This window comes from Parambassis ranga, chromosome 2, assembly GCF_900634625.1.
Source record: "Parambassis ranga chromosome 2, fParRan2.1, whole genome shotgun sequence".
NCBI lineage: Eukaryota > Metazoa > Chordata > Actinopteri > Ambassidae > Parambassis > Parambassis ranga.
Window position 1 is genome coordinate 22,622,568 of NC_041023.1, and position 24,079 is coordinate 22,646,646.

The window sequence follows — 24,079 nt, forward strand, 5'->3', positions numbered from 1 at the left end:
AAGTACAAAGTGACATTAGATCAGAACAGAAATAATTTCAACCCTGGACGCTCCCATTTGAATGCTGGCTTTAAAGCATCACCTCAGTTATTACTCAGTTTTGGAGATAATGAGGTATAAAAAGTGCACAAGTCATTTTCAGGCGAGAAAATGTGCCGTTGTGATAACACAGACAAGAAAGGACAGGGGCAGAGGAAATTGCAAAAATACGTCCAGTATCATTCCATCCATCCGGTCTCACTCTTTCTCTGGCGTCCTGACCCCAGCTATCCTCTGTGCGGATGAGTGCTTCCTTGCACCAGGGACCCTGGAGATTGAGGAGATTGGCCGGAGAACCAAGAGCATGAAACCAACTGATAATGAAATATGGCCGGGTTTCTTCAAGAACAAGATAAGGCCTGCTTCTCATCTCTGTGCCCTCTATCAGCCTCTCAGGATCTAATGTGCTTTGTGGAGGAGGATGTGCCCATTCGGAGCCCCGCAAACACCACAAACACAAGCATCATTATTATTGCAGGCTGTGCTGCAGAAACAAGTGTGAATGTCAAAATAAAAAAAAAGTTTGATTTCTCTGCAACACTTTAAAGTTATATCACAACAACCGGGAGGAAAAATAAGGAACAGCATTCACACAAAGGTCTGTGAAGACATGTTAGCATCACTATATTAGCATATTTCTTCTACAGCATGGTGGAGACTTCAGCAGAGAGCACCTGGAAGTTGTCCTCTAATCTGGGAGGCCGGTCACCATGCAGGACTACCGTATTTTCCGGACTATAGGTCGCACCGGAGTATAAGTTGCACCAGCTAAAAAATGCGCAATTGAGAAGAAAAAACATAGAAGTCGTACCGGACTATTAGTCGCACCAGCGGGCCAGCGCAAATCACTGCCTAACGTTGCCTCTTGAATTCCTCTTAAGTGGTGCGGCTGCAGGGCATTGAGAGTGAGACACACGCATTTCAACAAGTCCTCACGCAGAAAAATGATTCACTTTACCGCACAGAAATTCCTATAAACATCCTGTAAATGAGTAAAAGGAAGACTACTGTGCACTATAGCAGTCTGGAACTAGCGACCGATCGACCTATGGGCACGTTCCATGAACGTGCGGTCACCTATGCTCGGAAAGCAAAGTGTGGACAAGCTGGAGGTGGAAGTGAACTGTCAGGAGAGGGACAGAACAGCTTATATTTGTAATAGGATGTCAGGACACAAGGCTAACTAATTGTATATTTTTTCATAAAGTGGCACCTGAGTATAAGTCGCATACCCAGCCAAAGGATGAAAAAAGTGTGACTTATAGTCCGGAAAATACAGTACTTTCATTCTCACAGAGCTGGGCATCTCCTGACAATGTCACAACAACAAACTGAAGGCTGCACACATAGAGAGACAATTTCTGAGGTGTATACGGGGATATTTCTGCAGCAATTTGCACCATGGAAGGGACTTGGCTCCACCATTTCCAACCAGATAACAAGCAGAGAACAGCGGAAACAGTCTCTGAATCAGTCAAGGTGATGGCCTCAGTCGTCTGAGTGCCTTTGGTGGACAACTTGGAACTGTTACAGGGTCTATGTGACAGATGCAGGAGGAAATCAACACAATTTTTCAAGAAGACAACACTCTGAAGTGCTTTAGACCACTTTCTGCAGGTGCAGGAACAGATCTGTGTGCTCTGTGATTGCAGGCTGCTGACAGTTAAACAGCAAAAACACTTTTTTGCTTCAAAACAAAAACTCAAAAACCCACTTTATGCAGAGACTTTCTCCACAAACCTGTAATTTACTGAGTGCTGATAAGACGGAAAAGGATTCGTTCTGAACTTTAGTGGAGGTCTGATGGTGCTGCTGATGCTGAGAGTGGACTTATTGTGACAAAGCGGAGGCAGATATGAATTGTCTGTGCCCTTCTCCAAATGACAAACCCTACAACTTTCCATAAAAATGCTAATAGGTATTATGGATAGAGCCTGCAGCACTTTCCATCAGCTGAAAGAGGCCATTATCTGAGAATTTAGTTGACATTAGTCCTGATGTGGTTCCTGTATGGATTCCTCCCTCTGTCACTAGGTGAGGGAATTAATGTGCGGTAATAAGTTCTGCTGGGTAAGATGAGGGTCTCATGTCCCGGCCGCAGTCACCAGGTTGGTGATTGGCATGTTGAATCATCATCCACTGTGTGTGTGTGTGTGAGCAACTGAACCCCCCGCCTCCGTCACATTGCATTACCGACTCAGTGGCATGGTATCATCACATCAAATTAGTCTTAATGAACACAAGCGAGTCGACTGAGGAGGGAGATAATCAAACTTTTATTAAATGACTTAATCTTCTGTACATGCATAATGTAATGAAAAGAGAGATGAGTCTGTGATGTCTGTCTGTGAGGGGCTGATCTTTACCCCAAATATATATGTAAGTGTATGTGGAAGCAGAGAGACTAAAGAGGAGCTTGCTAAAAACAGCTCCTCAGCCTGTTCCCTTGAGTAAACAGAAGAGATGCTTTTCCTTCAGATCATTTGGTTGTCATACAAAAAAATAATAACACACTTTAGATCTAAACATCTATCCAACATCACAAAGATCTTGTAAACAAGAGCTTAAAAAAAGAAGAGTCCACATATATATACTAGACAAGGGTTTTACCCTAAAACATGTTATCAGGTATAATACTCAGCATGTTTACACTGAAATGCATAAAGCATATAACAGATGATGATATGATAGAGCCTTGCATAAAATTTCAAATGTCTTCATCGCCACAGTGGAATTAAAATGTACCTAGAAGTTATTGGGGGAAAATAAATCTGGCACCAAACATCATCAATAAAGCACCAGGCTTTAAGTCAAAACAGCACGGAAAAATCCCACATGCACTGCAAGGCACTTTGGCTGCTGATACCGTAGCATCTGTGTGGAGCTTGATTTATATTTCAGCGTTGAATTGACGCTGTAACTCCGGGGTTGAGAAATAGAAGCTAATGCCGAGGCGTAGTTCCGCGAGTAGCCACTTGAGGACTGGAATGAATGTTAAAATGTCTGCACTTTAGAATCCTACAGTTGCCAAATCTGCAGTTCCACAAATGGCCACTTGAAGGTGGATCCAAAAACTGCCCAGTCCCCACGGGCTTCCATGTCCAGTGAGGATTTAGCCTGGGACAAAAACAAACTGTACAGGAGGGAAATGTTAATGAACTATTATTTAGGGGGTGTGGCCACTCTGGATGACAGGCCGTTACAGATGTCAACATTCTACTGCTCTAATTCTCTCATGTTGGGATTAGGTGTGAGTTATGTGGACTCAAGTAAAGAGTGACATCTGAAGCCTCTTACAATGAGCTTCAACACCACAGATGTGTCATGCTGTCCACTGATTGGTTGAGTGGATCAGGAAGAGAAAATGCAATGCTACTAAGCAGACCAATCACATCTGTTTCTGCAGAAGTGCACGTCAGGCGTAGATTTGATGCTGATGTATAAATCAAGCTTGATTGTGATGGATTTGTGACAAAACAATTTAAACATTGCAACACTGGAGATCTTTCACCTGTGCTGTATGCACACACACATGTAGAAATGTTGAAGCTGAGATGTTCTTTGAGCGCTCTGGTACTTGCAGCACATACATTCATTTTTATTTATTTATTTATTTCTATATTTTTTTGCTTATCAGAAATCAAAATAAATGAACAGAACTAAATGGCCTATATACAACACATTTACATTAAATATAAGATGACACCACTCAGCTCAGCTTTCACAATAAATGTTATAGAAATCCTCCTCAGGCTGCGAGCACCTGAGGACTTTACAGTCTCACCTTAAACAGACAGAAACACAGACTCAAACAGAGGAAAAAAGGTCATGCCGCTGGACTGGACCCACAGAGCAGAGACGCTTCGTTCGAAAGGGAGGGAGGCTGCGTTGTTGCATCAGCGCTTCTACCTCGTCAGCTGACCCACCACTTTCAGCAGAGTCTTGTTCTCCTGTTTGAGTTGCTCGTTCTCATCTTCAATGTCATCCAGGTCCTGTGAAAAGGGCAAAACATACACACACAGACACACACCTGAGGTTAGTACCTCCTGGACAGATTTAACCACATGAATATTCAGGGCCATGCCTCAGCACCCTCTGAGGAGCCTGCTTAGACTGTGGAGTGTTAGTCTGAGAGTTAAAGCGAGCATCACTCGCAGCCAGGTTTCCCCCTTTTTTATTCAGGCCGCCTTGATGGCAACAAATTAGACATTAACAGCTTCAATTAGTTGCAAACGAGAGAGGCTCCAAGTTTCCACAGCGCAGGCTCATCAAAGTGACACTCCTCATTTTCAGTTTCCTCCATCAGCGGTCATGATTGCATGGCTGCTGGGAGTGAGCTGAACAACACTTAGAGGAGCTTAAAATGTCAAACTGAGGAGGTCATGAGTTTATACACAGAGTGTTGACTCTGCAGGGAGGAAGACTTTCATGTGTTTACCTACAAAGTTATTATTTCTTTACTGCTCTCATATTTATCTTTTTCAGTGGATGTAGCCACCATGGCGTCACCTACTGCTTAGCATCACCTACAGAATGGGATCACAAATACAAGCGGCCAAAATATGTTTCAGACTCTCCATTAGAGACAGGGTCAGGAGCTCAGTCATTCAGCAGGGGCTGCTCCTCTGCAGAGAGGAGCCAGGTGAGGTGGTTGGGCACAAGAGCCGGGACATTAAAATTCTGACATAGATATCTATGAAAATCTACTCCAACTAACAACAACAAAATGTGTGCAAGTACGCAAACTTAAAACATTTAGAATTTTGAAGACAAAGTGATAATGCTGTGTCCTTCTAGCATTAAGAACAACAGTCCTCCCTCAGGAAAATCAGTTTAGATGTGAGAAAGCTCAGACAAGTGATGATAAGTGGTGCTACTCCAATTATTGTCAGCCTCAGTCAGCCTGACCATTACACACAGGGGTCGTGTGTGTGTTTTTACGTTTGGCTCGAAGGGCCCCGTTTCCTCCTCACTCTCAAATTCAGAGGTCAGACAATACACATGTTAGCTGATGTCTCTTTATATTCAGCAGGCCGAGTGAAACCTCCCTGAACCCTCTGAACCCTCGTCTCCCTTTCACCCAGACTGTCAACAACAACCCCCCCTCAGCTGTGCAGCCTCTCTGTGTGTTTTCAGGATCACCAAAGCTGCTGCTTGCTCACGGTGAAACCCATCTCATCTGTATTTTTGGCATCTCTGAAGTAGTACCTGGCAGGAGGGAGCACATCTGAAAGACTTTCATGTCTCAAATATTCAGAGAAAATAGATCTGGGCGCTCTCCTGCAGAGCCTATCAAATCTAAACAAGAGATCAAGCTCAGCCAGCAAACACAGAGCGGTCAGTGATGTGTACATTTTCAGAGTCTAATGGATGTTGCGCGGTTATTATCTGGACATTTTTGTCATTATGACACAACATTACACAACCCATTTGCACGGACGGCATTGCAGGAGGCCTCACAGTGATAGCATCACACAGACAGGAGTGCTTTATGTAAGGACGGTCAACGCAGTGACAGCCATCAGTAAAAAAGTCCCTGAGAGAGGCTCCTGCAGGGCCCGATGGTAAAGCAGGAGATAACAGCTGATCCAGTCTGCAGAAGAAGATTGAACCCAGAGTCGGGGCAGAAGTTTCTAAAGAAAAGATAAAGCTTAGCAGCTGGACGTGTGTCTCCCCTCTCAAAGTGCTTTGAATGGAGAAATCCTGTCAGGTAAAGAGTTCAAATCCCCAAAAAGCTGCCACAGTCGTGCAGTAGATGCTGATGAGATCATCCAGCAGCAGCGTCAATCTTTTCAAAGCATCAGTTAACTATTAATGGAAGCTGATGTTGTAAATGTCCCTCTCTCCTTTTGATCGGCAAAGTCCACCTCGTCAGGCTACAAACTCCTATGTGCTTGTGTCTGAACAACAGAGCAGTCAGCATGCTGTGAGGAAAAAGCAGCGCTTATGGAAGTGTTTTAACTTTGGCAAAGCAACACGGTCTCATACCATTACATAAAAACAGTCATGTAATTTAATCTACTGTTTTGTTTTGTGGCCCTTCTTTTGGTAAAGTATGTTTTCATGCACACACAGCGTTGCGTAAATCCATGTCAGGAGGCCGGAGAGGAGGTGCAGGGCTCCATCCTGCAGTGCATCATGACCGTGACCTTTGTCATGTGTTGGCTGCCATGGAAATTAACAATATACTGTATTCAATCATATAACTATTTTGTAGAATAAATGTAAATAAATGCTGCAGGCATGAAAAACAGACGACAAAAGAATACACTCAAAGTTACTCTTCCACATCTAGTTCCAGGGATGACAGTATGGCCCCGTTCACACTGGAGAAAGTCAATCCAGCTAGAGTAGGATTGAATCCAGATAGCCTTTAAGCTGGATACGTTCGGACCTATTTTCAAATCGGGCTATCACACGCGTGTCTGTGCTCAATGCATCTTCACCCGGCTTGTTTGTTGCCCTCCAAACCGCTAGGTAGCGCCTCATAATATACAGAGTCTGTTCAGGCCGCGGTAGGACCGCGTGTGCGCATGCAGTTCAAAAAGCAGTTTATTCCTTTGTAGCCCTGTCTAAAATAAACTCAGGGCAAAGCTGTCGTAGTTCGACGGTTGTTTACACATGGCTTTTGTATGCGACCCGGACACTGTCCCTGTGAACCGGAAGTATTACGTCACTAGCGGGATTCACAAGCCGCATTGGCATTCAGACATGAGCCACATTTAAGCTAATCCAGATTGAGATCTATTCAGATATATCCAGATTCGCGTTGTTCAAAATAACTATCCGGATATATCCGGTATGGCCCGAATCCCGCTCTAGCCGGATTGACACACAAACACAGCCATATGTACTGTACAAACTCATACAGAGAAATTACATCTGTTATTGTCTAGATTTGTCGCATAAGTACAACTTACAGAGTCGCCTGTATCTACTGAGGAGACTCAAATCCTTTAACGTCTGCCAGACCATGCTGCAGATGTTCAGACTGTATAACTCCTCCCCTTTCTGTAGGGAGAAGCGCTAGATAATCATGTCAGGCATCACTGTCATTCCCTCCACTTGTCTATGTTTATGTTTACTCAGCACCTTACATCTCCATATTTGTATCCATGTATCATATATTGTGCTCATACTGCGTACTGTACTCTTATTTTGGATTATAGTGACACTTATACTCTTATACTCTGTACTTAACTGCATTTAATGTAACTTGATACCTCTGGCACAAGAATTTCCTTCGGGATTAATAAAGTTTTATCTTATCTTATCTTATCTTATCTTAACTTTTGTCGAGCCAGAAATATCATTTAACAAAGAGTCAGGTGGAGAGCAAACATGACCTTTAGCTGTAGCACTCTTATAATCAACACAGCACCGTGGAGAACCCCACTAATTTGTGCTCTCATCACTGGTGTCCTACAAAACATTCAATCCTAATTGTATAATACTGATGTGTGAAAAGGTGAAAACACTGGAGTGTGACCTTTGCTGTGCAGTGGTGGAACATAGCCACTGTTTCCAGGAGTCATACACTAATAAAGATCAAAGTGTAATCAACAAACTTGAACTTTTTTTTGGAAAGGAGCCAACTGTGAAGTCGAGTCATTGTTGTAAGTGATTATAATCTTTTCCCATCAGAAGACGTGGACTGACAATAGCACACTGATTAGCAAGAAGCCGGCTAATTTGGTCTTACTGAATGTGAAATGACACAGTAAAGATGAGACTAAAATTCACTCCAAACTAGCCGCCTGAGAGTCCTTCAAAACAACTCAAATTGAGAGACAGATAAAGAGGGAGGTATTGGTGATGCTTTAGGCTGCCACAGTACAATTTCTTTCTTATTGATTTCTTTCTTTTTTGCTTCATTCAACCAAAAGTAGCTGTCTAAAGCCTGTGAAAGAGGCCGCAGCAGGATGGCTAATCCGCGAGGGCTCAACATGACTGAAAATAACCTCAACTTAATGCTGAAGAAACTCTTTTTGTTGTGACAAATCATAATATTCACACACTGACAATGACTCCTGAGTGGCTGAATCACAATTTACAACATTTTTTTAAGATCTGTTGATGTTTAAATCCTGATGGACTGTGAGCAGAAAAAAACAACGCTGCAGGAAAAACACACACAGCCATTACACACAAACTCCAGTAAAATGCCAGATGATGATTTGCTACCCCCATGAGCCGCCCACGCATGCAAACACAAAAAGAACACAGAAAATATCAGAAAGTGATGTCAACACTCACTCTGTTCAGCAAGTCGATTTCCTCCTTCAGCTTCTCAATGAGATCGTCTTTGTCCTGGTGGGCCTTCACCAGCCGGGCGTTCTCCTGGCGCTCTCTGGCCAGCTCCTGAAAACACACACACGCACTGTTTACACACGTGTAGTGTGAAATGTGTGTTACACACACATGTGCTGCCTTGTGCATATCTGTTTGCATCATACTGTGTCAAATCACACTGTATGTGAAACACATTTGTATTAACACCTTGTGACTTCTGAAGTTATTAAAGCTGCTAATCATGAGCGGTGATGAAAGATTACCATATACTTTAACATCCCAGTCACTTTATTTATCAATTTTTAAACATCCCTGAAATTAGCACGACTGTTGATGCAAACTTTTTATAGATGCTAATTTTTTTAATATGTGATTAACAAACAGACATTTTATAATTATGACCCTCAGCCCACCCCGTAGTTTAAGAAATTCAATCAATCACTCAATCAATCGTGTTGTCAGTATTTGCACGTGTTGTCCATAAACAGAATATATCGTCAGAAGGAGTCTCCCACCGTCGCCATGTTAGCAGCATCACCATTTAACCCTTTCAACCTTTCAAATTTATTCATTTTTGCTGTTTGCCATCTTAATTTACAAAAAGTATTCAAATACACCTTGTGGTTGCTGAGATACACTCTATTCATTTTGGGTATGACATTTTCAAACTGACTCCTTAAAAATAGGCTTGGGGTGGAAAGGGTTGATGTGGGTTCTGGAACCCCTAGAGATTGCAAGGCGAACTGCACTTTTGAACACTTCTGTGTGGCTTCATGTTTCAGCCCCGGAGGTTGCTGCTTGTTTTTTTTTTTTTTCAAGGTTGCTGCTTCAGTTTTCCGAATCTGGCGAGCTCTCTCAGCCACAGTACATGTAGCTTACCAACTACCACATATCATAACGGATTATTGTCCTGCAGAAACATCTGGGACTTTCCAGAGGGAGTCATGTTATTTTTTTAGAAGCTTCTTTTTTATCTGACACACAAACTTTTCTTGGATGCTTCCTTTACAGAAAAACCCAAATCAAGCTGTTGTCCAATCTGTGGGCATCTGGACCTCCCTGTTACACACACACACAGCTGGAACGGACAGTATATGAATAACAGACCTGAACTGAACTTATTTTAACTTCTGTTTAACTCCAGACAGGTTGGAACCTGCCAAAACTAAAGCTGCCATCAGCCTTTGTATTGTTGCCAGGGACCACTTTACTGAAAGTGAAATTGGTTTTTAAAAAGACGTCCACTTTTAGTGAAATGACAAGTCTGTAATTTTCTATTTCCTAAATCCACAATAATGAATCCTTACAGACTGTCAGAGAACAATGTATTGATAGTTTCTTTTATATTATAATACTTTTGTGTTTCTTTCAAAATGCACTTGGAGAGCCAGTGTGTTCCTGTCCGCCTCCTCCTGAAATAAATGGATATTGTTCCTTACTGTGACAGAGAGACTGCACAGTTAACATGCACACATACTTTATTATGATGGAAATGAAGATCGGAGCAGGATTTCCACCTTCTTGTTTCACTTTCCCGCTGTTGCAGGATGAGGATGAAGTTGTTTCCATAGAAACAAGTCATGCAGGTACAGTAGAAGGTAACACATAATGAAGGTGACATTAATCACCACAGAAACCCTGCTTTAAAGATTCTATAGACTGCTGCAGTGCAGTGGACAAACATCCCCTCTGCTGGATCATTAGCGGTCATCTGTCACCTGACCTGGCTTTGTGACTCAATGTGTATAGATACTCCTTGGCTCTTTCAGAGAAGGATAATTATGACGAGCACTGAGAGAAGCTGCGGTCTGTGTGTCATCCACACCTGCCCCTGCACAAGAACGCCCAAATATAAACGTGTGAAATATGATTTTTAAAAGTGTTCCTGGTCATTTGACCCAGAGAAGCACCTCACACTGAAGCCACTGAGGTGGCAGAGCAGCACTTACTTTAAAAACCTTTTAAAGAAAGCCACCTGGGTGACATTTGAGTCCGAGCTGAGTTTCTTTGGCGGGAGGTTGAGTGTCTGATAGGAGTGGTGTAGATGGAAAGGACTGCACTGTAAAAGGTCATCTCTTCAACAGCACCGAGGAAGAGGAAGAGGAGGAGGAGGAGAAGGAATTTCTGCCAGTTTCCAGCCACAAAATCAGAAGTTGGGGAGCAGCAGCACAAAGGACTCAAAGTGGACATTCATCTGAACAAAGTGCTGCTGATAGAAGCTTTCAGCCGGCCAAAAGAGTGTGCGGGGACTTCAGACACAGTGAGCTGAGACGCCATTACTGTAGAGTTTGTTACTGATAGCAAATGTCAATCAAAAAGCTGTTGCTGCCTCATTTAAACACCTGAAATTAGACACAGACGGAAAACTAAGAACTAAAAGAAAGGATGGCAGAATGCTGAATGTGACCCCTTCAGTTAATAAAGCTGCATAAAAAGCAGCAGATAAAAGTCTCCAACACCACTGATCACAGCAACATAACCACCAGATGTTCAGTAAATATCAGGCCTGTTTGACGATGAAATACTTGGAGGACCCTCCAGAACAACAGGCTCTGACCTTCTCACAGCAGGACGGCCATAAAACCTGCCAACACGTGTATTCTGACTCATCTGAGAGGCCTCGTCTCAGAGCGACGCCTCCATTTAAACACATTTCTGTATGTTAAAATCTAAATGAGCTCTGTGATCTTAACCTTTGTGAAGTAAATTCAGAAGACAACTAACATGTGTGTGGCTGTATCTAGGTACTTCGATGTGACACTGAATTGGACAGCTGAATTCATTCAAACGTAGATGCTAAGCTTGCTGCTAATTTAATTCAAAGCCTATGTGTGCCATACTAGGTAATAGCTTGCATTTCTTGGTAAAATAATTGCTTTTAATGGTAAAAATAAACCCACAAAACGCCAAGCAGTATCGTTGAGTTGCATGTACCTAGCTAAGCTGACTAGCAAGTTAGTGAGCATCTATCTTTACGAGGTATTGTGACCCTTAAAACCAACTCTTTGGCAAAGAATTTGGAGTGTTTAATTAGCATCTGCTTTCTAAACTTCACGAGTGGTTAGCCAGTTGGCTTTAACACAGATCTGAGGCAATTTTACCATGACATACAAAACACTGCAACAAAATGACACGGGAGGATGGTAAAAAAAAATTGAATTGGTGGATTTGTGGATGCACATATGGAGCAACAGGATGCTACATGCAGTTCACTTATTGGCCACAGGTGTCACTGTTTACAGTGATTTGTTTTTTTTAAAGTATAGAACATTATAGACCAGTTTGTGTACCTTCTCCAGCTCCTCCATCCTCTTCTCCAGACTTCCATCTCTGCCATGACGGTTGTGTCGTTGTCTGCTGTTCCCACCCACCTCCTCTTCTGACCCCTGCTGTGCAGAGCTGTTTAAAACAAACAGAATTTTTATAGTACAACTTCATCCTTCTAACTTCACAAGAGAAAGAAAGTTGGACATTTTAGGATTCATTTTTACCATTCATTAAGTGTCGGGCAGCATACTGTATTCACACTGTGGCTGTTTGAAGGTATGAATCATAGCCACCTTATTAAACTTAAATGGGGATGACACATCCATCATCAAAAGAACAGGTGGGAATATTTTCTGCGTATTTGCCCTTTCAATTAGGCATGCATTATTAACCCAACCCACTGCTTTTATTCCTTTAATGGAGAAAAAGGCCGTCAAGGATTTGCAACTTTGGTGCAAAAAGGATTCTGATTAAGAAACAATTTACTTATTATAACTTGAAATTGGCTCAGGAATGGGAGCATCTTTTGCATCACAGTTCTTAAGCTGGCAAGGAGGGTAAAAAAAAGGTTTCAGAGGTTTTTGTATGCCGCTGGAGCAGAACATTAACCTTATCTCCTTTTCACTTCCTCGTTCCTCTGGGGAAGAATATTCATGTGCAGTTTATTTCTTACTGACCTTAGTCTAATAATTATTGACGTGGAAAAACTTGGAATGAACCGCTGGCTGTGTACAGCCCATGACTCCCCTGTAGGAGTAGACTGTGACAGTTAGAAAATCACTCTGAGAATCAAATTATCGGGGAGTCTGCGGGCTTCAGAGAGCTGTCTGCGGAGAGCTGCTGGCATGTTTCTACAGCTGGAACAGACAGGGAAGCTGCTGGCAAGACAAAGGACAAATATAACTCCTTTGTACCATCTGCATTCTTTATTCAAGACCTGCCAGATATGATGTCCCCATTATTAGACAACTTTACAACGTGCTTTTCTTTCCGTGCTCAGATTGCAGAGGCAGCAGTGGGGAACCGTGGGTATAAACTGTCACCACACACAGAATGGAGTTTCTGCCTTTTAATGAATGGCTGACAGTGTGGAGACAAACAGGAGACGTGGTGGGAAGGACAGGGTCGTGACCGGGACGGTCCACTTCATGAAATTTGAATTGTTAAACTATTAATTTAACACTGCATCTTGACATGTGATGTTACTAATTACAGCAGCAATTACTGATCTCCTAAAAGGCCCCAGTTAAACTCTGCCTGTCCTATTATTATTATTATTTATTTATTTGTGCTATTTTAATTAAGGTTTTCTTTCTTATAGATCAGAGTCTGATGAGGCTCAGCAGTATTTGGTCAATAAACGTATCAATTCCTTTCTATCAATTGCTTTAAAAAAAACTAATATATAGGATGGATGGATGGACATTACTACATTTTTTTTAATGAAATAAATGTGAACAAAATTGTCCTTGTTCAGAGACAGCTTGTAACGCCATCACTAACAAATTTATTTAAAGCTATATATGTAATATGAGTCAAAACTAAATAAATACATGAGTATAAATATGGTATATAAATATGGTTATGAAATCATTCACAGCAAAGAACCACCGTCAGGTGGGGCAAAAATGAATTGTTTTCTCCGTGACCAGCTTAACACTGCATGGCCAAACCACAGAAATGACTTGTCTCAGCAGGACAAGGCACCTGTCCACTCTCTGTCCTCCGGAGTGATTAGTGGAACTTGACGAAGAGCCTTGACCCGACCTGATCATCTGTGGGATGCGCCTAAACAAGCCTGACTGACTGAAGACTCAGCCCACAACACACATAGGACCTAAAGAGGGGAGGACTTTGCACAGACATCACCTCCTCACCAGGACACTCCTACTTTACAGGGTCGTCAACAGAGCATTTAACCAACCAAGCAGGCAAAGCAGATCTCACATTTCTCGTTGAGTTTGTTTGTAGAGTCGCTCTTCACCTTTTTTAGATGTGTTTTTCATTTTTCACGGTTTTTAGCACAACCTTTTTGTCACTCAGTAGGTAGAACCACAGTGACTTCTGCATCCCGTATACTGCACAAGCAAAACTAAACGCTGACTGATGGTCAGTTCCTGCTCAGGCCATTGGAGCAGACCAATCAGAGCAGACTGGTGTGCAGCCTCCCACAGAAAACATGTAAACATACTCACAGTTTCATGAAATCTTAACCCCTACAAAGAAGTACTTGACTATTTGAAGCCTTTTTCTGGGGTTTTAGAGATAAATCCACATTAAATGAACAATATGGGGGAAAAATTAATTCGAAATGTCCTGTCATCTATGTTCAGTAATCCCCCCCCCCCCCCCCCCCCAATTAACGAACACACTGTGGATTATGTGGAATGGCTGCAGAAATGCCACACAGCTTTATGATTCATCAAATGAAACAGTGTTACCTGGGAAAAGAGAAACATGTTGGGCGCTTCTATTTCAATCAAATCTAGCAGCATGCATGGCTTTGATCAACTCCAGGCCTGGAAACCCTGATTCTTATATCTATTTTAATTTAAACCAGCCGTTCCTCTTCCTCATGCAGAGGTGGTGTCTTTTCTTCTACCTTGACATTTACAGAACCAACAGCTTATTTTTGTTCATCCTTATGAAAAGCCAAACACTGCGGTGACGGCGGCGGCCATCGCTTTTGATGGAGAGGGAGTCCTTGAAACGCTCTCCTTGGTGCTCGCCTACACAAAGATAAAGTGCATTTCATTTGTCTCTCTTATTCTGGCTCTTCAAGGCCACTCTTCCTTTATCAGCGTGAGCACATATGTGAGGAGCTTGACACACACACACACACGGCTATATTACATAATGTAACAATGACTTCATCCCCTCAAGAAACGGAAAGCAAAGTAATGACAAGGTTTGTGTGTCTACATTCATGTCTTCACACACATGTACTCGGCACAGCAGGCGATGAAGCCGAGCTAAACATCCCCGGCCTCCATGCTGAATATCACACCGTGGCCCATTAGCACCCTGCAGGGTGAGGTCTGGGGGAGAGAGAAGCTGAGCCAATCTCACACTCTTGGGAGCCTCAGCAGGTGGGGAAGGAGAGCAAATAACAGCAGCAGCTGCAGGTATAACAACAGCTCTTCACAACGTCAAGTGTCAACGTGGAAGAGGTCAAAAATACACAACACACTGTATTTAACGATCTGATTACAGCCGGGTTCCGTTCAGAGCAGCAGCTTTAAAGATGGAGTCACTCCTCCCTGAAGGACTGCTGGGATTTGAAGTGTTTCTCTGCAGACATTAGTTGTAGTTCTGCTTGAATCCTCCTAAAGGCTTCACAAAAGATGAACCGTGTGTGTGTGTGTGTGTGGGTGTTTTTCTTCTTTTGAAATTGTTCAGTGTTTTGCTCTTGGTCACGACATTCAGCATAAACAGCAGCTGCAGCTCGCCAGGCAGCACGTTTGTCAGTTCATGGACATAAAACACAGAAAAACCTTCTGATGTGTGTTAAGCTGCTGCTGCGTCGTGCCAGCTCGCTGAGTCCTTATGTACTCTGCAGAGGTGTAGATAGAAAGCAGGAAAATTAAAGCCCTGCAATAGACCTGTCCGAGGTGCACCTTACCTCTCACACAATGACCCGTGTGACCATGTAGTACAGGACAAAGCAGGTTAGGAAAGATGGATGGATGGATCACCCAAAGGGGTCCTGCTAACAACACCAGTGAAGGTTGCTTGTCCCTACAACATGGTGAATTCATGGCACAGAAAGCCAGGAAGATGACCCCTGTCCTGGAAGGTCAGTCGCTGTCACCTCACAGAAGATCACTGGCAACGTCCACGACATGATCTACACTGGCACGGAGCTGGGTATCTCCCAGGAATGTGACCATGCACTCACCCACAACAAACTCCACATGACTAAGGTGTCAGCTCACTGGTTCCTCAAACTCCCTGAAGCTGAATTCAGCATTTCTGAGGTGGATCCTGTGAGATTTCTCCAGAAGTTTGTAACCATCCATACAGTGGAAGAGGTCAAAGTCTCCAAATCAGTAAGGTTTACATTCAGGTGATGGGTGCTACTGGTCTGTGACCTGGGAAAGGCTCAACCTGTACTACTACACTCCAGACCAGCACACATTCACCTGATTTCACCCTCACATGATGAACGAGGAGCTCAGTGCTCCCTATTTTGACAGTGTCACTGCTATGGAAACTTTCCCAGACGCAAAAGCTACCTAAGACTGAGGTGTTGCTAAAACAAACAACAAACAAATTTAATCCAGTTTATTAAAATGCAAAATATGGAATCTGGTGTGACACCTTTGTACACTCTGGAACACAGCATAAGAGAGCTGTGTCGTAGTTCTACAAAGGGGTTTTGAAGGAAAATGGTTTGAAACGGGGAGTAAATCAGAGGGACGTGTTCGCATGAAGCTGCTCTTTCAGCCATCTTGTGCGTGCCGGCCCACCTGGTGGGTTACCCGCAGCAGAACTGCAGAGCGTCCAAGTGTAGCCATGCCAGCTGATGAGAGCAGCAGCCATCATTTGCATGGCCAGATTGAATGTCAGCTGGTGAACCTGTCTGTCGGGGTTGGCCACAGCTTCTTATTTTGCATAAAGGTCTGACTTATTGCACTCTTATTGCACTCTTATTGTGAGAACTGTGTTTATCTGTGTAAATAAAAGTGCCTCCCCAGCAGGTGGCTTCAGTCATAACATAAAAAAAATGCCAGAGCAAACCTGCCCAAAAAATCTGTAGCACTTGTTGTAACCTCACATCAAATCATTTATTTTCAACTGTCCCTGTCTGCCGCAGCAGGGAACTGATGGTCTGGACAAACGTCTGAGGTCTGAGAACAAGAAACAAAGAGCAGGGAGTGAAAAGAAACCCGACAAAAAAGAAGGCATTTTCAGAGGGACTCTGCTCTGGTAATTAATGACTTCCCATCATGTCCTCTGTTCCTCCTTTAGACACATTACCAGTGATGCTGAGGCAGATAAATTCTGGAAAAAAATGTGAGACTCACCCCTTGTGGCGGCCGCTTCCAGATCTTGCTGTGTCCTGGAAAAAAAAGAAGGGGAAAATGAGTGTAATGCAACATTTTCAGAGTAATCCTGAAAAAAACTGCAGATATCAGAGTGAATATCTGCCTTAGGTTGTCAGTTCACCAAAGAAGAAGAAGGAAAAAAAGTCCATCTGCAGGATGAGACATTTATCAGGGGCAGCAGTTATAGAAACGCCTTCAGGTGCTGTGTTGTGAATAGCAGCGGCTGAGCTGATATATAGATGAGCTTTGTTGCATTTAATAGTTCAGCAGGAGCCCTGCAGCCCCAAGAAGTGGAAGGCAATCAACATGGAGGAGCATGTTTGTCTTATTTTGCCCGTTACTGTGTGATCTAAAGGTTGTTTAGTTCTATACAGCAGTGATGCTCCCATGGAATCGCCCTGGGTGAAAACAGAGCCTCGCTGGAAAAATGAAGCGTGCGTCACAGACGCGGTGAGACGAACACACACACACACGTCCTGTGCAGTGAAGAGTCCCAGGTTTGATTGAGGAGCCATGGCTCTGCTGCAATCTATCAGTCAGACTCTTAACATCCAGCAGCCCCTCCACCGCCGCTGACAAACCCCCACCTCTCATCTGTTCCCCCTGGTTCCAGCGTGGATAGGTTTTGCAAAGATGGAGGACAGTATGAGGGCAACATGCCGGGCCGGATTCAAACAACACCTGGAATTAACAGCAATTTGATGACATTTATGTAACAGCAGAGAAGCCAGCACAGGCTGTTTGATCTTCCCCCACAAACTGTTTTATCAGGAATCCAGTCTGAGGCAGACAGATGGTGCTGCTCTACAAGTGTACTGTACTCCATGTTCAGACCGGGCCTATTAGGATTAATACAGAGAGTGCACAGAGATTCTACTAAATTTGAACCACACAGGGTTACAGAAGGTCGACTGCAACTTAAAATTATTTTTGAGTAATTTAACATTGATTTTTAGCCTAGAAAATGTCAGAAAATACTAAAAATCATCCAGTTTTTGTCAGATTTGAGAAGCTGCTCTCACATCAAAAACAATGTCTAAATGTAAATGTTCCCACAGGATTCTTTGAATATACAGCTGACCTGGATGATGAAGGGAATAATTATGTGTTGTGGCATTTCCTTTGGAAATATTCAACATGTGTGTTTGACGGTGCAGGTACAGGTTTGATATGCAAAGAGCTTTGGGCTGACAGACGAGGGTCTGTGATGCTGACTGATTATTTTTGAAATATGAGTGGAAACCGGAATACGAAAGGTCAGGAAGCTGGTGACACCGTGCCAGTCTTCATTTGAACACTATGCTCTGCACACACTCAAAACAAAAACACAGCATCACACTGCAGCAGGAGGGCTGAAGCGGTGAAGAGTTTCTAATCCACTATACTCCGTATCAAACTTGGCTTTTTAATTTGGGTGTCAAAGGTCATGACAACATTGGCACAAACACATACAATAAATACAATAAAAAGCTACATTTCCTAAAATGGCCACTTGAGGCCAACGCTGAGTCAGCTTCCATGATAAAAAAAATCTACTTTATGGCAGAAATAAACATTACCAGACACTGATGTAGTGAGTAAACCATCAGGGAAATATTGTCCACTATCATGCTGGTGAGTGGGTTGTCGAAACCTCCTGTTAGCTATAATGCTAGCGTTCAAGGTGAACAACTATGTACTCCCCCCTTACAAGACGGGGTGTTCAGGCCATTTGACTCAACCAGCTGTTTTTAGCATTTAGCAGCTGTACACCAGTAAGGAAACAGGATTTGTCGGTACAGGGAGTCAGAAAATCCTAGCATTCCTGCTAATTGGAGAGTTCTCTCTGTTTAACACAGCGAGCCAATAAATAACTCCCCCCTTAAGAGGGTAAAGTGAACAATCTTTATCTTTGTTGACTCCAAACAAATGCATCACTACATCTATGTTTAGCAGTATAAATGTGTCTTGTATCACTTAGTAGTCTTTGTCAAAGCTGTCACTGCTGCTGGGAAATGTGTAAATAATAATGGATAATCAATATTTGACCTTCAGTGTTTCATTTCCTCCCTACAGTAAAATCTCCTCCTCTTCCTCCTTTTATAGTTAGTGAAACATTTTTAGATAATTTATTGTCTGTAAAATAATTTACATTTTTTTTAAAGCTGTACTGTATGAGAAACACTGTCAAAGAAAACAACATTTCAACAACACTTTCCTTCTATAACAGACTCTGCAGCCATGAGAATAAAATCAGAATACATCCCAGACTTCATTCCCCACAGCAGCTTTCTGCAGAGGTTCAACAACACCTGCCTGGAACATGAATCTGTAAGACAAGGTCAGAACTACTTCACTGCACACAATATCAGCCTGTGCAACTTTATTTATCATGCTTCAGCTGCACTGACAGCTTCCATGAGCCACACAGAGAGGCAGAGCAACGAAGAACACACAGAGAGAAACAAGCACTTTATCACCGAGCACATTACTCTTTACTTTATCCAGCATTCTGTGCACCTGCAACACTCAGGAGCACTTTACAATTCACATTCTAACGTCCCGCTCGGCCACAGCCCAGTTCGCTCTGCAATTTATGACTTGGCGGCTCAAATTGAAAATCCTGCGGAGGATTTCCATCTCTCGCTCATGAAAACTTGATCTTTGGCATTCCATCCAGAAGCCAAACAGCTCAGCACTGCTTCTCCACACAGAGCCGATAAAGATCACAATTTCTACTGAAGGCATTCAATAAATTCTTAAGAAAGAGAGATACTCAAATAGGATGCATGATTGGCATTTTAAAGAGGCCCAGACATGAACCAGCAGAACTCAGCTGCCACATAATAATCACAGATTCTGGGAAAACATCACGGAAACATGTTTTTTATTATTTATTCAATGTGTGTATCCTGACTTTAACTGACTGTACCTACTATTGACACATTTCTATTAAGATGCACAAAACATGCGCAAAGATTAATAAACTACTCAGTAATCAGAAGGTCACATTAACCTGCTGCAGCCGCTTCATGTAAATAAATATTTTGTAATGACTGTAACCAAGCAAGTTGGGTCCTTCTAAACTGTGAAGAAACAATAAAACAATAAACGAGACAGCAGAAAAAGTTTCCACAGCTGAACCGCTTCTTTCTTAAATTCCTCGCACTTTTTGTTTTGTTTTTATAACAACATACAGAGAACCCGGTTACATAGGTACCACAACATTATGGAAACCCTGAAGGGACATTCTCCCTAACAATGATGCCTGTTACATGAGGCTACATTTGAATATTGCAAACCGGGCTCTGTGAGAGATAAACTCGCTAGCTAGCTAGCAACTAACCTGCTACACTGCATGAATCTGGTTACTTCTTAACAACAACTGCTAGAAAAGTTCTTTAACCCTCAGGCGTCATTATGGACTTTTTTTATCTGTGTTGGTGCATATGGCAAATTTTTTTTAGCAAAGACTGTCTCTAGACAAATTTTAGAATACAAATTTAAAGCCTACTAAGCTCAATAACACAATAACACCACAAAAAATGATGAAATTACGAGGATTTTATGCATTATTAGGCTTGTAATGGGTTAACCCTTTAAATGCCAGTTTGATTACTTGATGTCACAGTAATTTTTTATGAAGGAAACACAAATTAGTTATTTTCCATAAAACAAAAGTTAGGTGGCTGAGGCATATATTTATATCTGTCATGGATATGTCAAAGATTAGTTAAAATATTGAGTTTTGTGCATTATTAGTTTTTGTGTAGCAACAGTTTTAAAATGGTATTTTCCAGAGGCCCATTAACTCCTATTATAATACTACATTTTTTAATATCATAGCCATAACATGCATTTCTTGATGTAAGTGTTTCATTTTTGAGAAAAATAGTTAAATACGTTAATATTTTCTACTGTGCACCACTAAAATCAGCCATTAAATTCCTCAAAATGATTTAATGTTTGGTAGTTTTGAGCAGGGTTTTACATATATGCATATTTTTTTTACATATATTTAACATATATGCAGAAAAAAAGCAAAAATAGGACATTTTGGAAGTGGACATTTTGTCCCTAATGACACAAAGGGTTAGCAATTTAAAGTTACGCCTGAGGGTTAAAATCCTCAAGCTATAGAAAATTGACAAAATTACCTTAGTTTTGTGCAAGCAGAGAATCGTGTCATCCAGCAAGCACAGCTTGCCAGGCTAGCTGTAACGAAGCTACACTGCATGAATCTGGTAAATATCAAACTTTCTGATTCCAGACAGATTAGTAGCTAGCAACCTAACGTTAGCATGTGAGGGGCAAGGAACTCGTTGCCATGGCAACCAAGAGAATTAAAGAAAGTCTCATTTGTTTCAGTAAAATCTGCTCACACATTGACAGTTATATAAATCTCACGTTACATGTGGAACTTTTATGAAGTGTGTTATTGAACAGTGAGTGTTGAAGCTGCGACAGCGTCCTGTTTCTTTTTAATATTTAAGTGTTTGTGTTTCAGCTACATTTCTTTTGGAAGCCTTTCTGTCAAAGATAAATATTGGTCAGCTCTGTCAGTGATCCTTCAAATCTTGAACCAACAGAGGTGTGAATGTGGTCAAATATTGTTTCAGACAACAACAGGAATTGCAGTTTGCTGCTGCTCTTGCTGGGGATGTGATGTGATGGCTGATCACTTCCCTGCTATTCAGACAAGATGTTTTGCATCAGCACCCTTTTTTTGTTGACTGAAAGGTGCTAATTAAAAATGCAAATGAGGCTTGTTAAAAACTGCTGGATGGTGGATTTGTCAGTGTGTTTTTTCTTCAGGTGAGAGGGAGACAGAGAGAGGCCTGGTCTGCTGTGGACCTGGCGCCACATTAAAAGCAGATGATCCTGAGGAATGTTCCATCTGGTTCTGACTGCTGGATCACTGAAACAGGTCTCCCTGACGGACTTTGCATACCAGAGGGAGCGAAGGTCTGATAACCAGGACCACATGTGAGCAGAGGGCCTCTCTTCCTATCAGATACATGTGTCCTGCCACACAGAAAGGACATGTATGTGTGTCCATGTCCAAACATATCGTGCTAATTTAAATGTATCATGGGAGACAGCGGGGGGAGGAATATTTGAAACTCCCTGGTCCTTGTTGGAGTTTCCATTATGTGCTGAGCAGCAGAATAGTTACAGCTTGTTTTGGTTGGAGACCTGTGGACACTCCTCTGTAGAACATTTTGTCCTGGTATCCTGATACCAGCTCTACGAGGCCTGGCTCCGTGCTGTATATATCATGACGGTTCTGGCGCGGCGGACATCTCCTTGATAAATGGGCCCTGAGAGGAACAGCACATTTTTGCGATGCTCCGTCTTTACAGACGGCTCACTGACGGCTCGGCAGTAAATCCACCAACCAGAATGTATCAGTCCGGTGCTTTATTTCTCCCAGTCGGACTCCTGATGAGAAAGCTGGCACAGAAACCCAGAGCTGAATAAAAATATCAGTTTTACATGAGTGACAGTGAGACATCTAATGGCTACTTCACATCTGGTCTGTGGTATACAGGTAATATGGAGGAGGCGAGATTAGATCCAGGACAGATCCTGCATTAAATGATGGACTGAGACTCTCCCTGTCCTCCTGTTTGTTTACATCTATACTGCTTCATGTAAATAGTTGAGCCCTTTACTTTATGTCAGCAGGTGCTGTCACAGTCTTCCTGTTAGTGTGGTTTTTGTGTACATATTTCAAGTTGTACAGTTGCAGCCTGAAACAAAAATAAGCCTGGAAGTCCTCGCTACATCCACGAGAGTCACACAGCGGCAGCACCGTTTGATACTTTTATTCTTTATTTTCATTCAAATGGCAATTTTCATGTCAGTCAGAGGACTTTTTTTTTTTTTTACAGAAGCAGAGCCGAGGGGTTCAGCCATTGTTACGCAGCTGGAGGCTTCTCATATCCCCCCGGCGCTCCGTTTCATATTGAAAATCAGTGCATTTTAAATGACACACAAGGCAGAATATGAACTACTGACAAAAAATAAAAATGACTCCAATTACATGTCATGTGTGTCATCGAAGCTACCTTTGGTTTAATTTTTTCACTAATTCATTTATGTCCTGGTTTGACAGAACACCTCCTGGATGTAATCAGACTCTGTCTCTGCACGCTTTGATTAAATAAACACCGACACAGATTAAAAGGTTCGTTTTGGAGACACCTGATATGAGAAGCAGAGCCGAACACCGGCGTCCAAATCATGTCTGATGAATGTGTCTCCTCACGTTACACTCCCAAGTTCTGCTTTGTTTCTGCTCATATTTGGAACAACAGATAATCATTATAATTATTTCATCATCTGATATTTGGCGCCTATAGATGGAGATATGTTGTGTTTCTTTCTGCTGTCTGAGTGATGATGTAATGAGTGCTGAGACACCTCTGCATCTTTCCACTCCGTGTGTCTCCCTGAGCAACAGTGCCTCTGTTTGGCAGCTCTGACACAACAAACGATGTGCAATCCTCTGTCATAACAACCCATAAGAGTCCGAGTGTGTGGCTTCCTCCTCCTCCTCCTCCTCCTCTTTTGTGTCATGTCATTTCTTACCATTAAGTGGCCGGTGGCGGGGTCAGCTGCCATGGCCTCGTTCTGGAAGGTGTTGGCCTGAACCAGCTCCTCCTCCTCCCTCCTGTCTTTCTCCCCTCCGTCATCATCGTCCAGCTCATCCAGGCTCTGACAGAAAAGAGGATTCAGAGAAAAGGTCAGTAGAAGGTCAGAAATTCAAAAACATGTGACTTCCACAGAAATACAGTGTGCACAGTTTGCACCTTTCTCTTGTGAACCCTGATTTACATGGGAGGGTGGAAACATTTAAGGCCCAATGTTCTGGCTGCAGAAGGGAAGCAAGAAGGCAAAGTTCTCACTTCACTAGTCGATCTTTGATCCTACCCTCACCTATGGTCATGAAGTCAGATCAGGTAATAGTTCTGAGACCCAGGAGGGACTCAGTGGAGTCCATTTTCCAACCAAAACCCTGCCACAAATATCTTACTTTCTATATTTCTTCGCGATCTGAAATTCAGCAACCTACAAACCAAGTCCCTGCAGCATGCCGGTGACCTCAGTGCATGCGAACATGCCGACATATGCACACTGACAGACAAGGTCATTACCACAATAACAGCCATGATGACCTCTGCCTCAACACCACCAGGGTCTCCTCCTAATCCTCTTAAGACATTATCACATTTACTTCCAGGAATCCCTGAGGAGCTGCAGGTCAAACGCTACCCCAACACCAGATGGACTCCACTGAGGCGGCAGGAAAACAGTCTGCACAAGGCCAGGGGACAGTCAGAGGGGATTTTTGAGCAGCGGAATGTCCCTTCAAAAACACAATAAAAGGACATATATAAACAGACGGGGAGCAAACATCCCTCTGACATAGACGGGGGAGGCTGAGATTC

At 42.6% G+C, this 24,079-nt stretch overlaps 1 protein-coding gene across 2 annotated transcripts in view; it reads right to left on the bottom strand.

The window, feature by feature from the left end:
* Window positions 1-2,292: 2,292 nt before the first annotated feature.
* The window catches only part of pawr (PRKC, apoptosis, WT1, regulator), a 53,260-nt gene continuing 31,473 nt past the window's right edge, over window positions 2,293-24,079 (bottom strand). For both annotated transcript variants that reach the window (XM_028399463.1, XM_028399465.1), the window contains exons 3-7: window positions 23,220-23,345; window positions 16,626-16,660; window positions 11,622-11,730; window positions 8,296-8,400; window positions 2,293-4,031 (exon numbers count right to left, since the gene is read on the bottom strand). In XM_028399463.1, coding sequence (XP_028255264.1) covers window positions 3,945-4,031; window positions 8,296-8,400; window positions 11,622-11,730; window positions 16,626-16,660; window positions 23,220-23,345 — 462 coding nt within the window. In that variant the 3' untranslated portion in view covers window positions 2,293-3,944. The remainder of the gene's footprint in view (window positions 4,032-8,295; window positions 8,401-11,621; window positions 11,731-16,625; window positions 16,661-23,219; window positions 23,346-24,079) is intronic.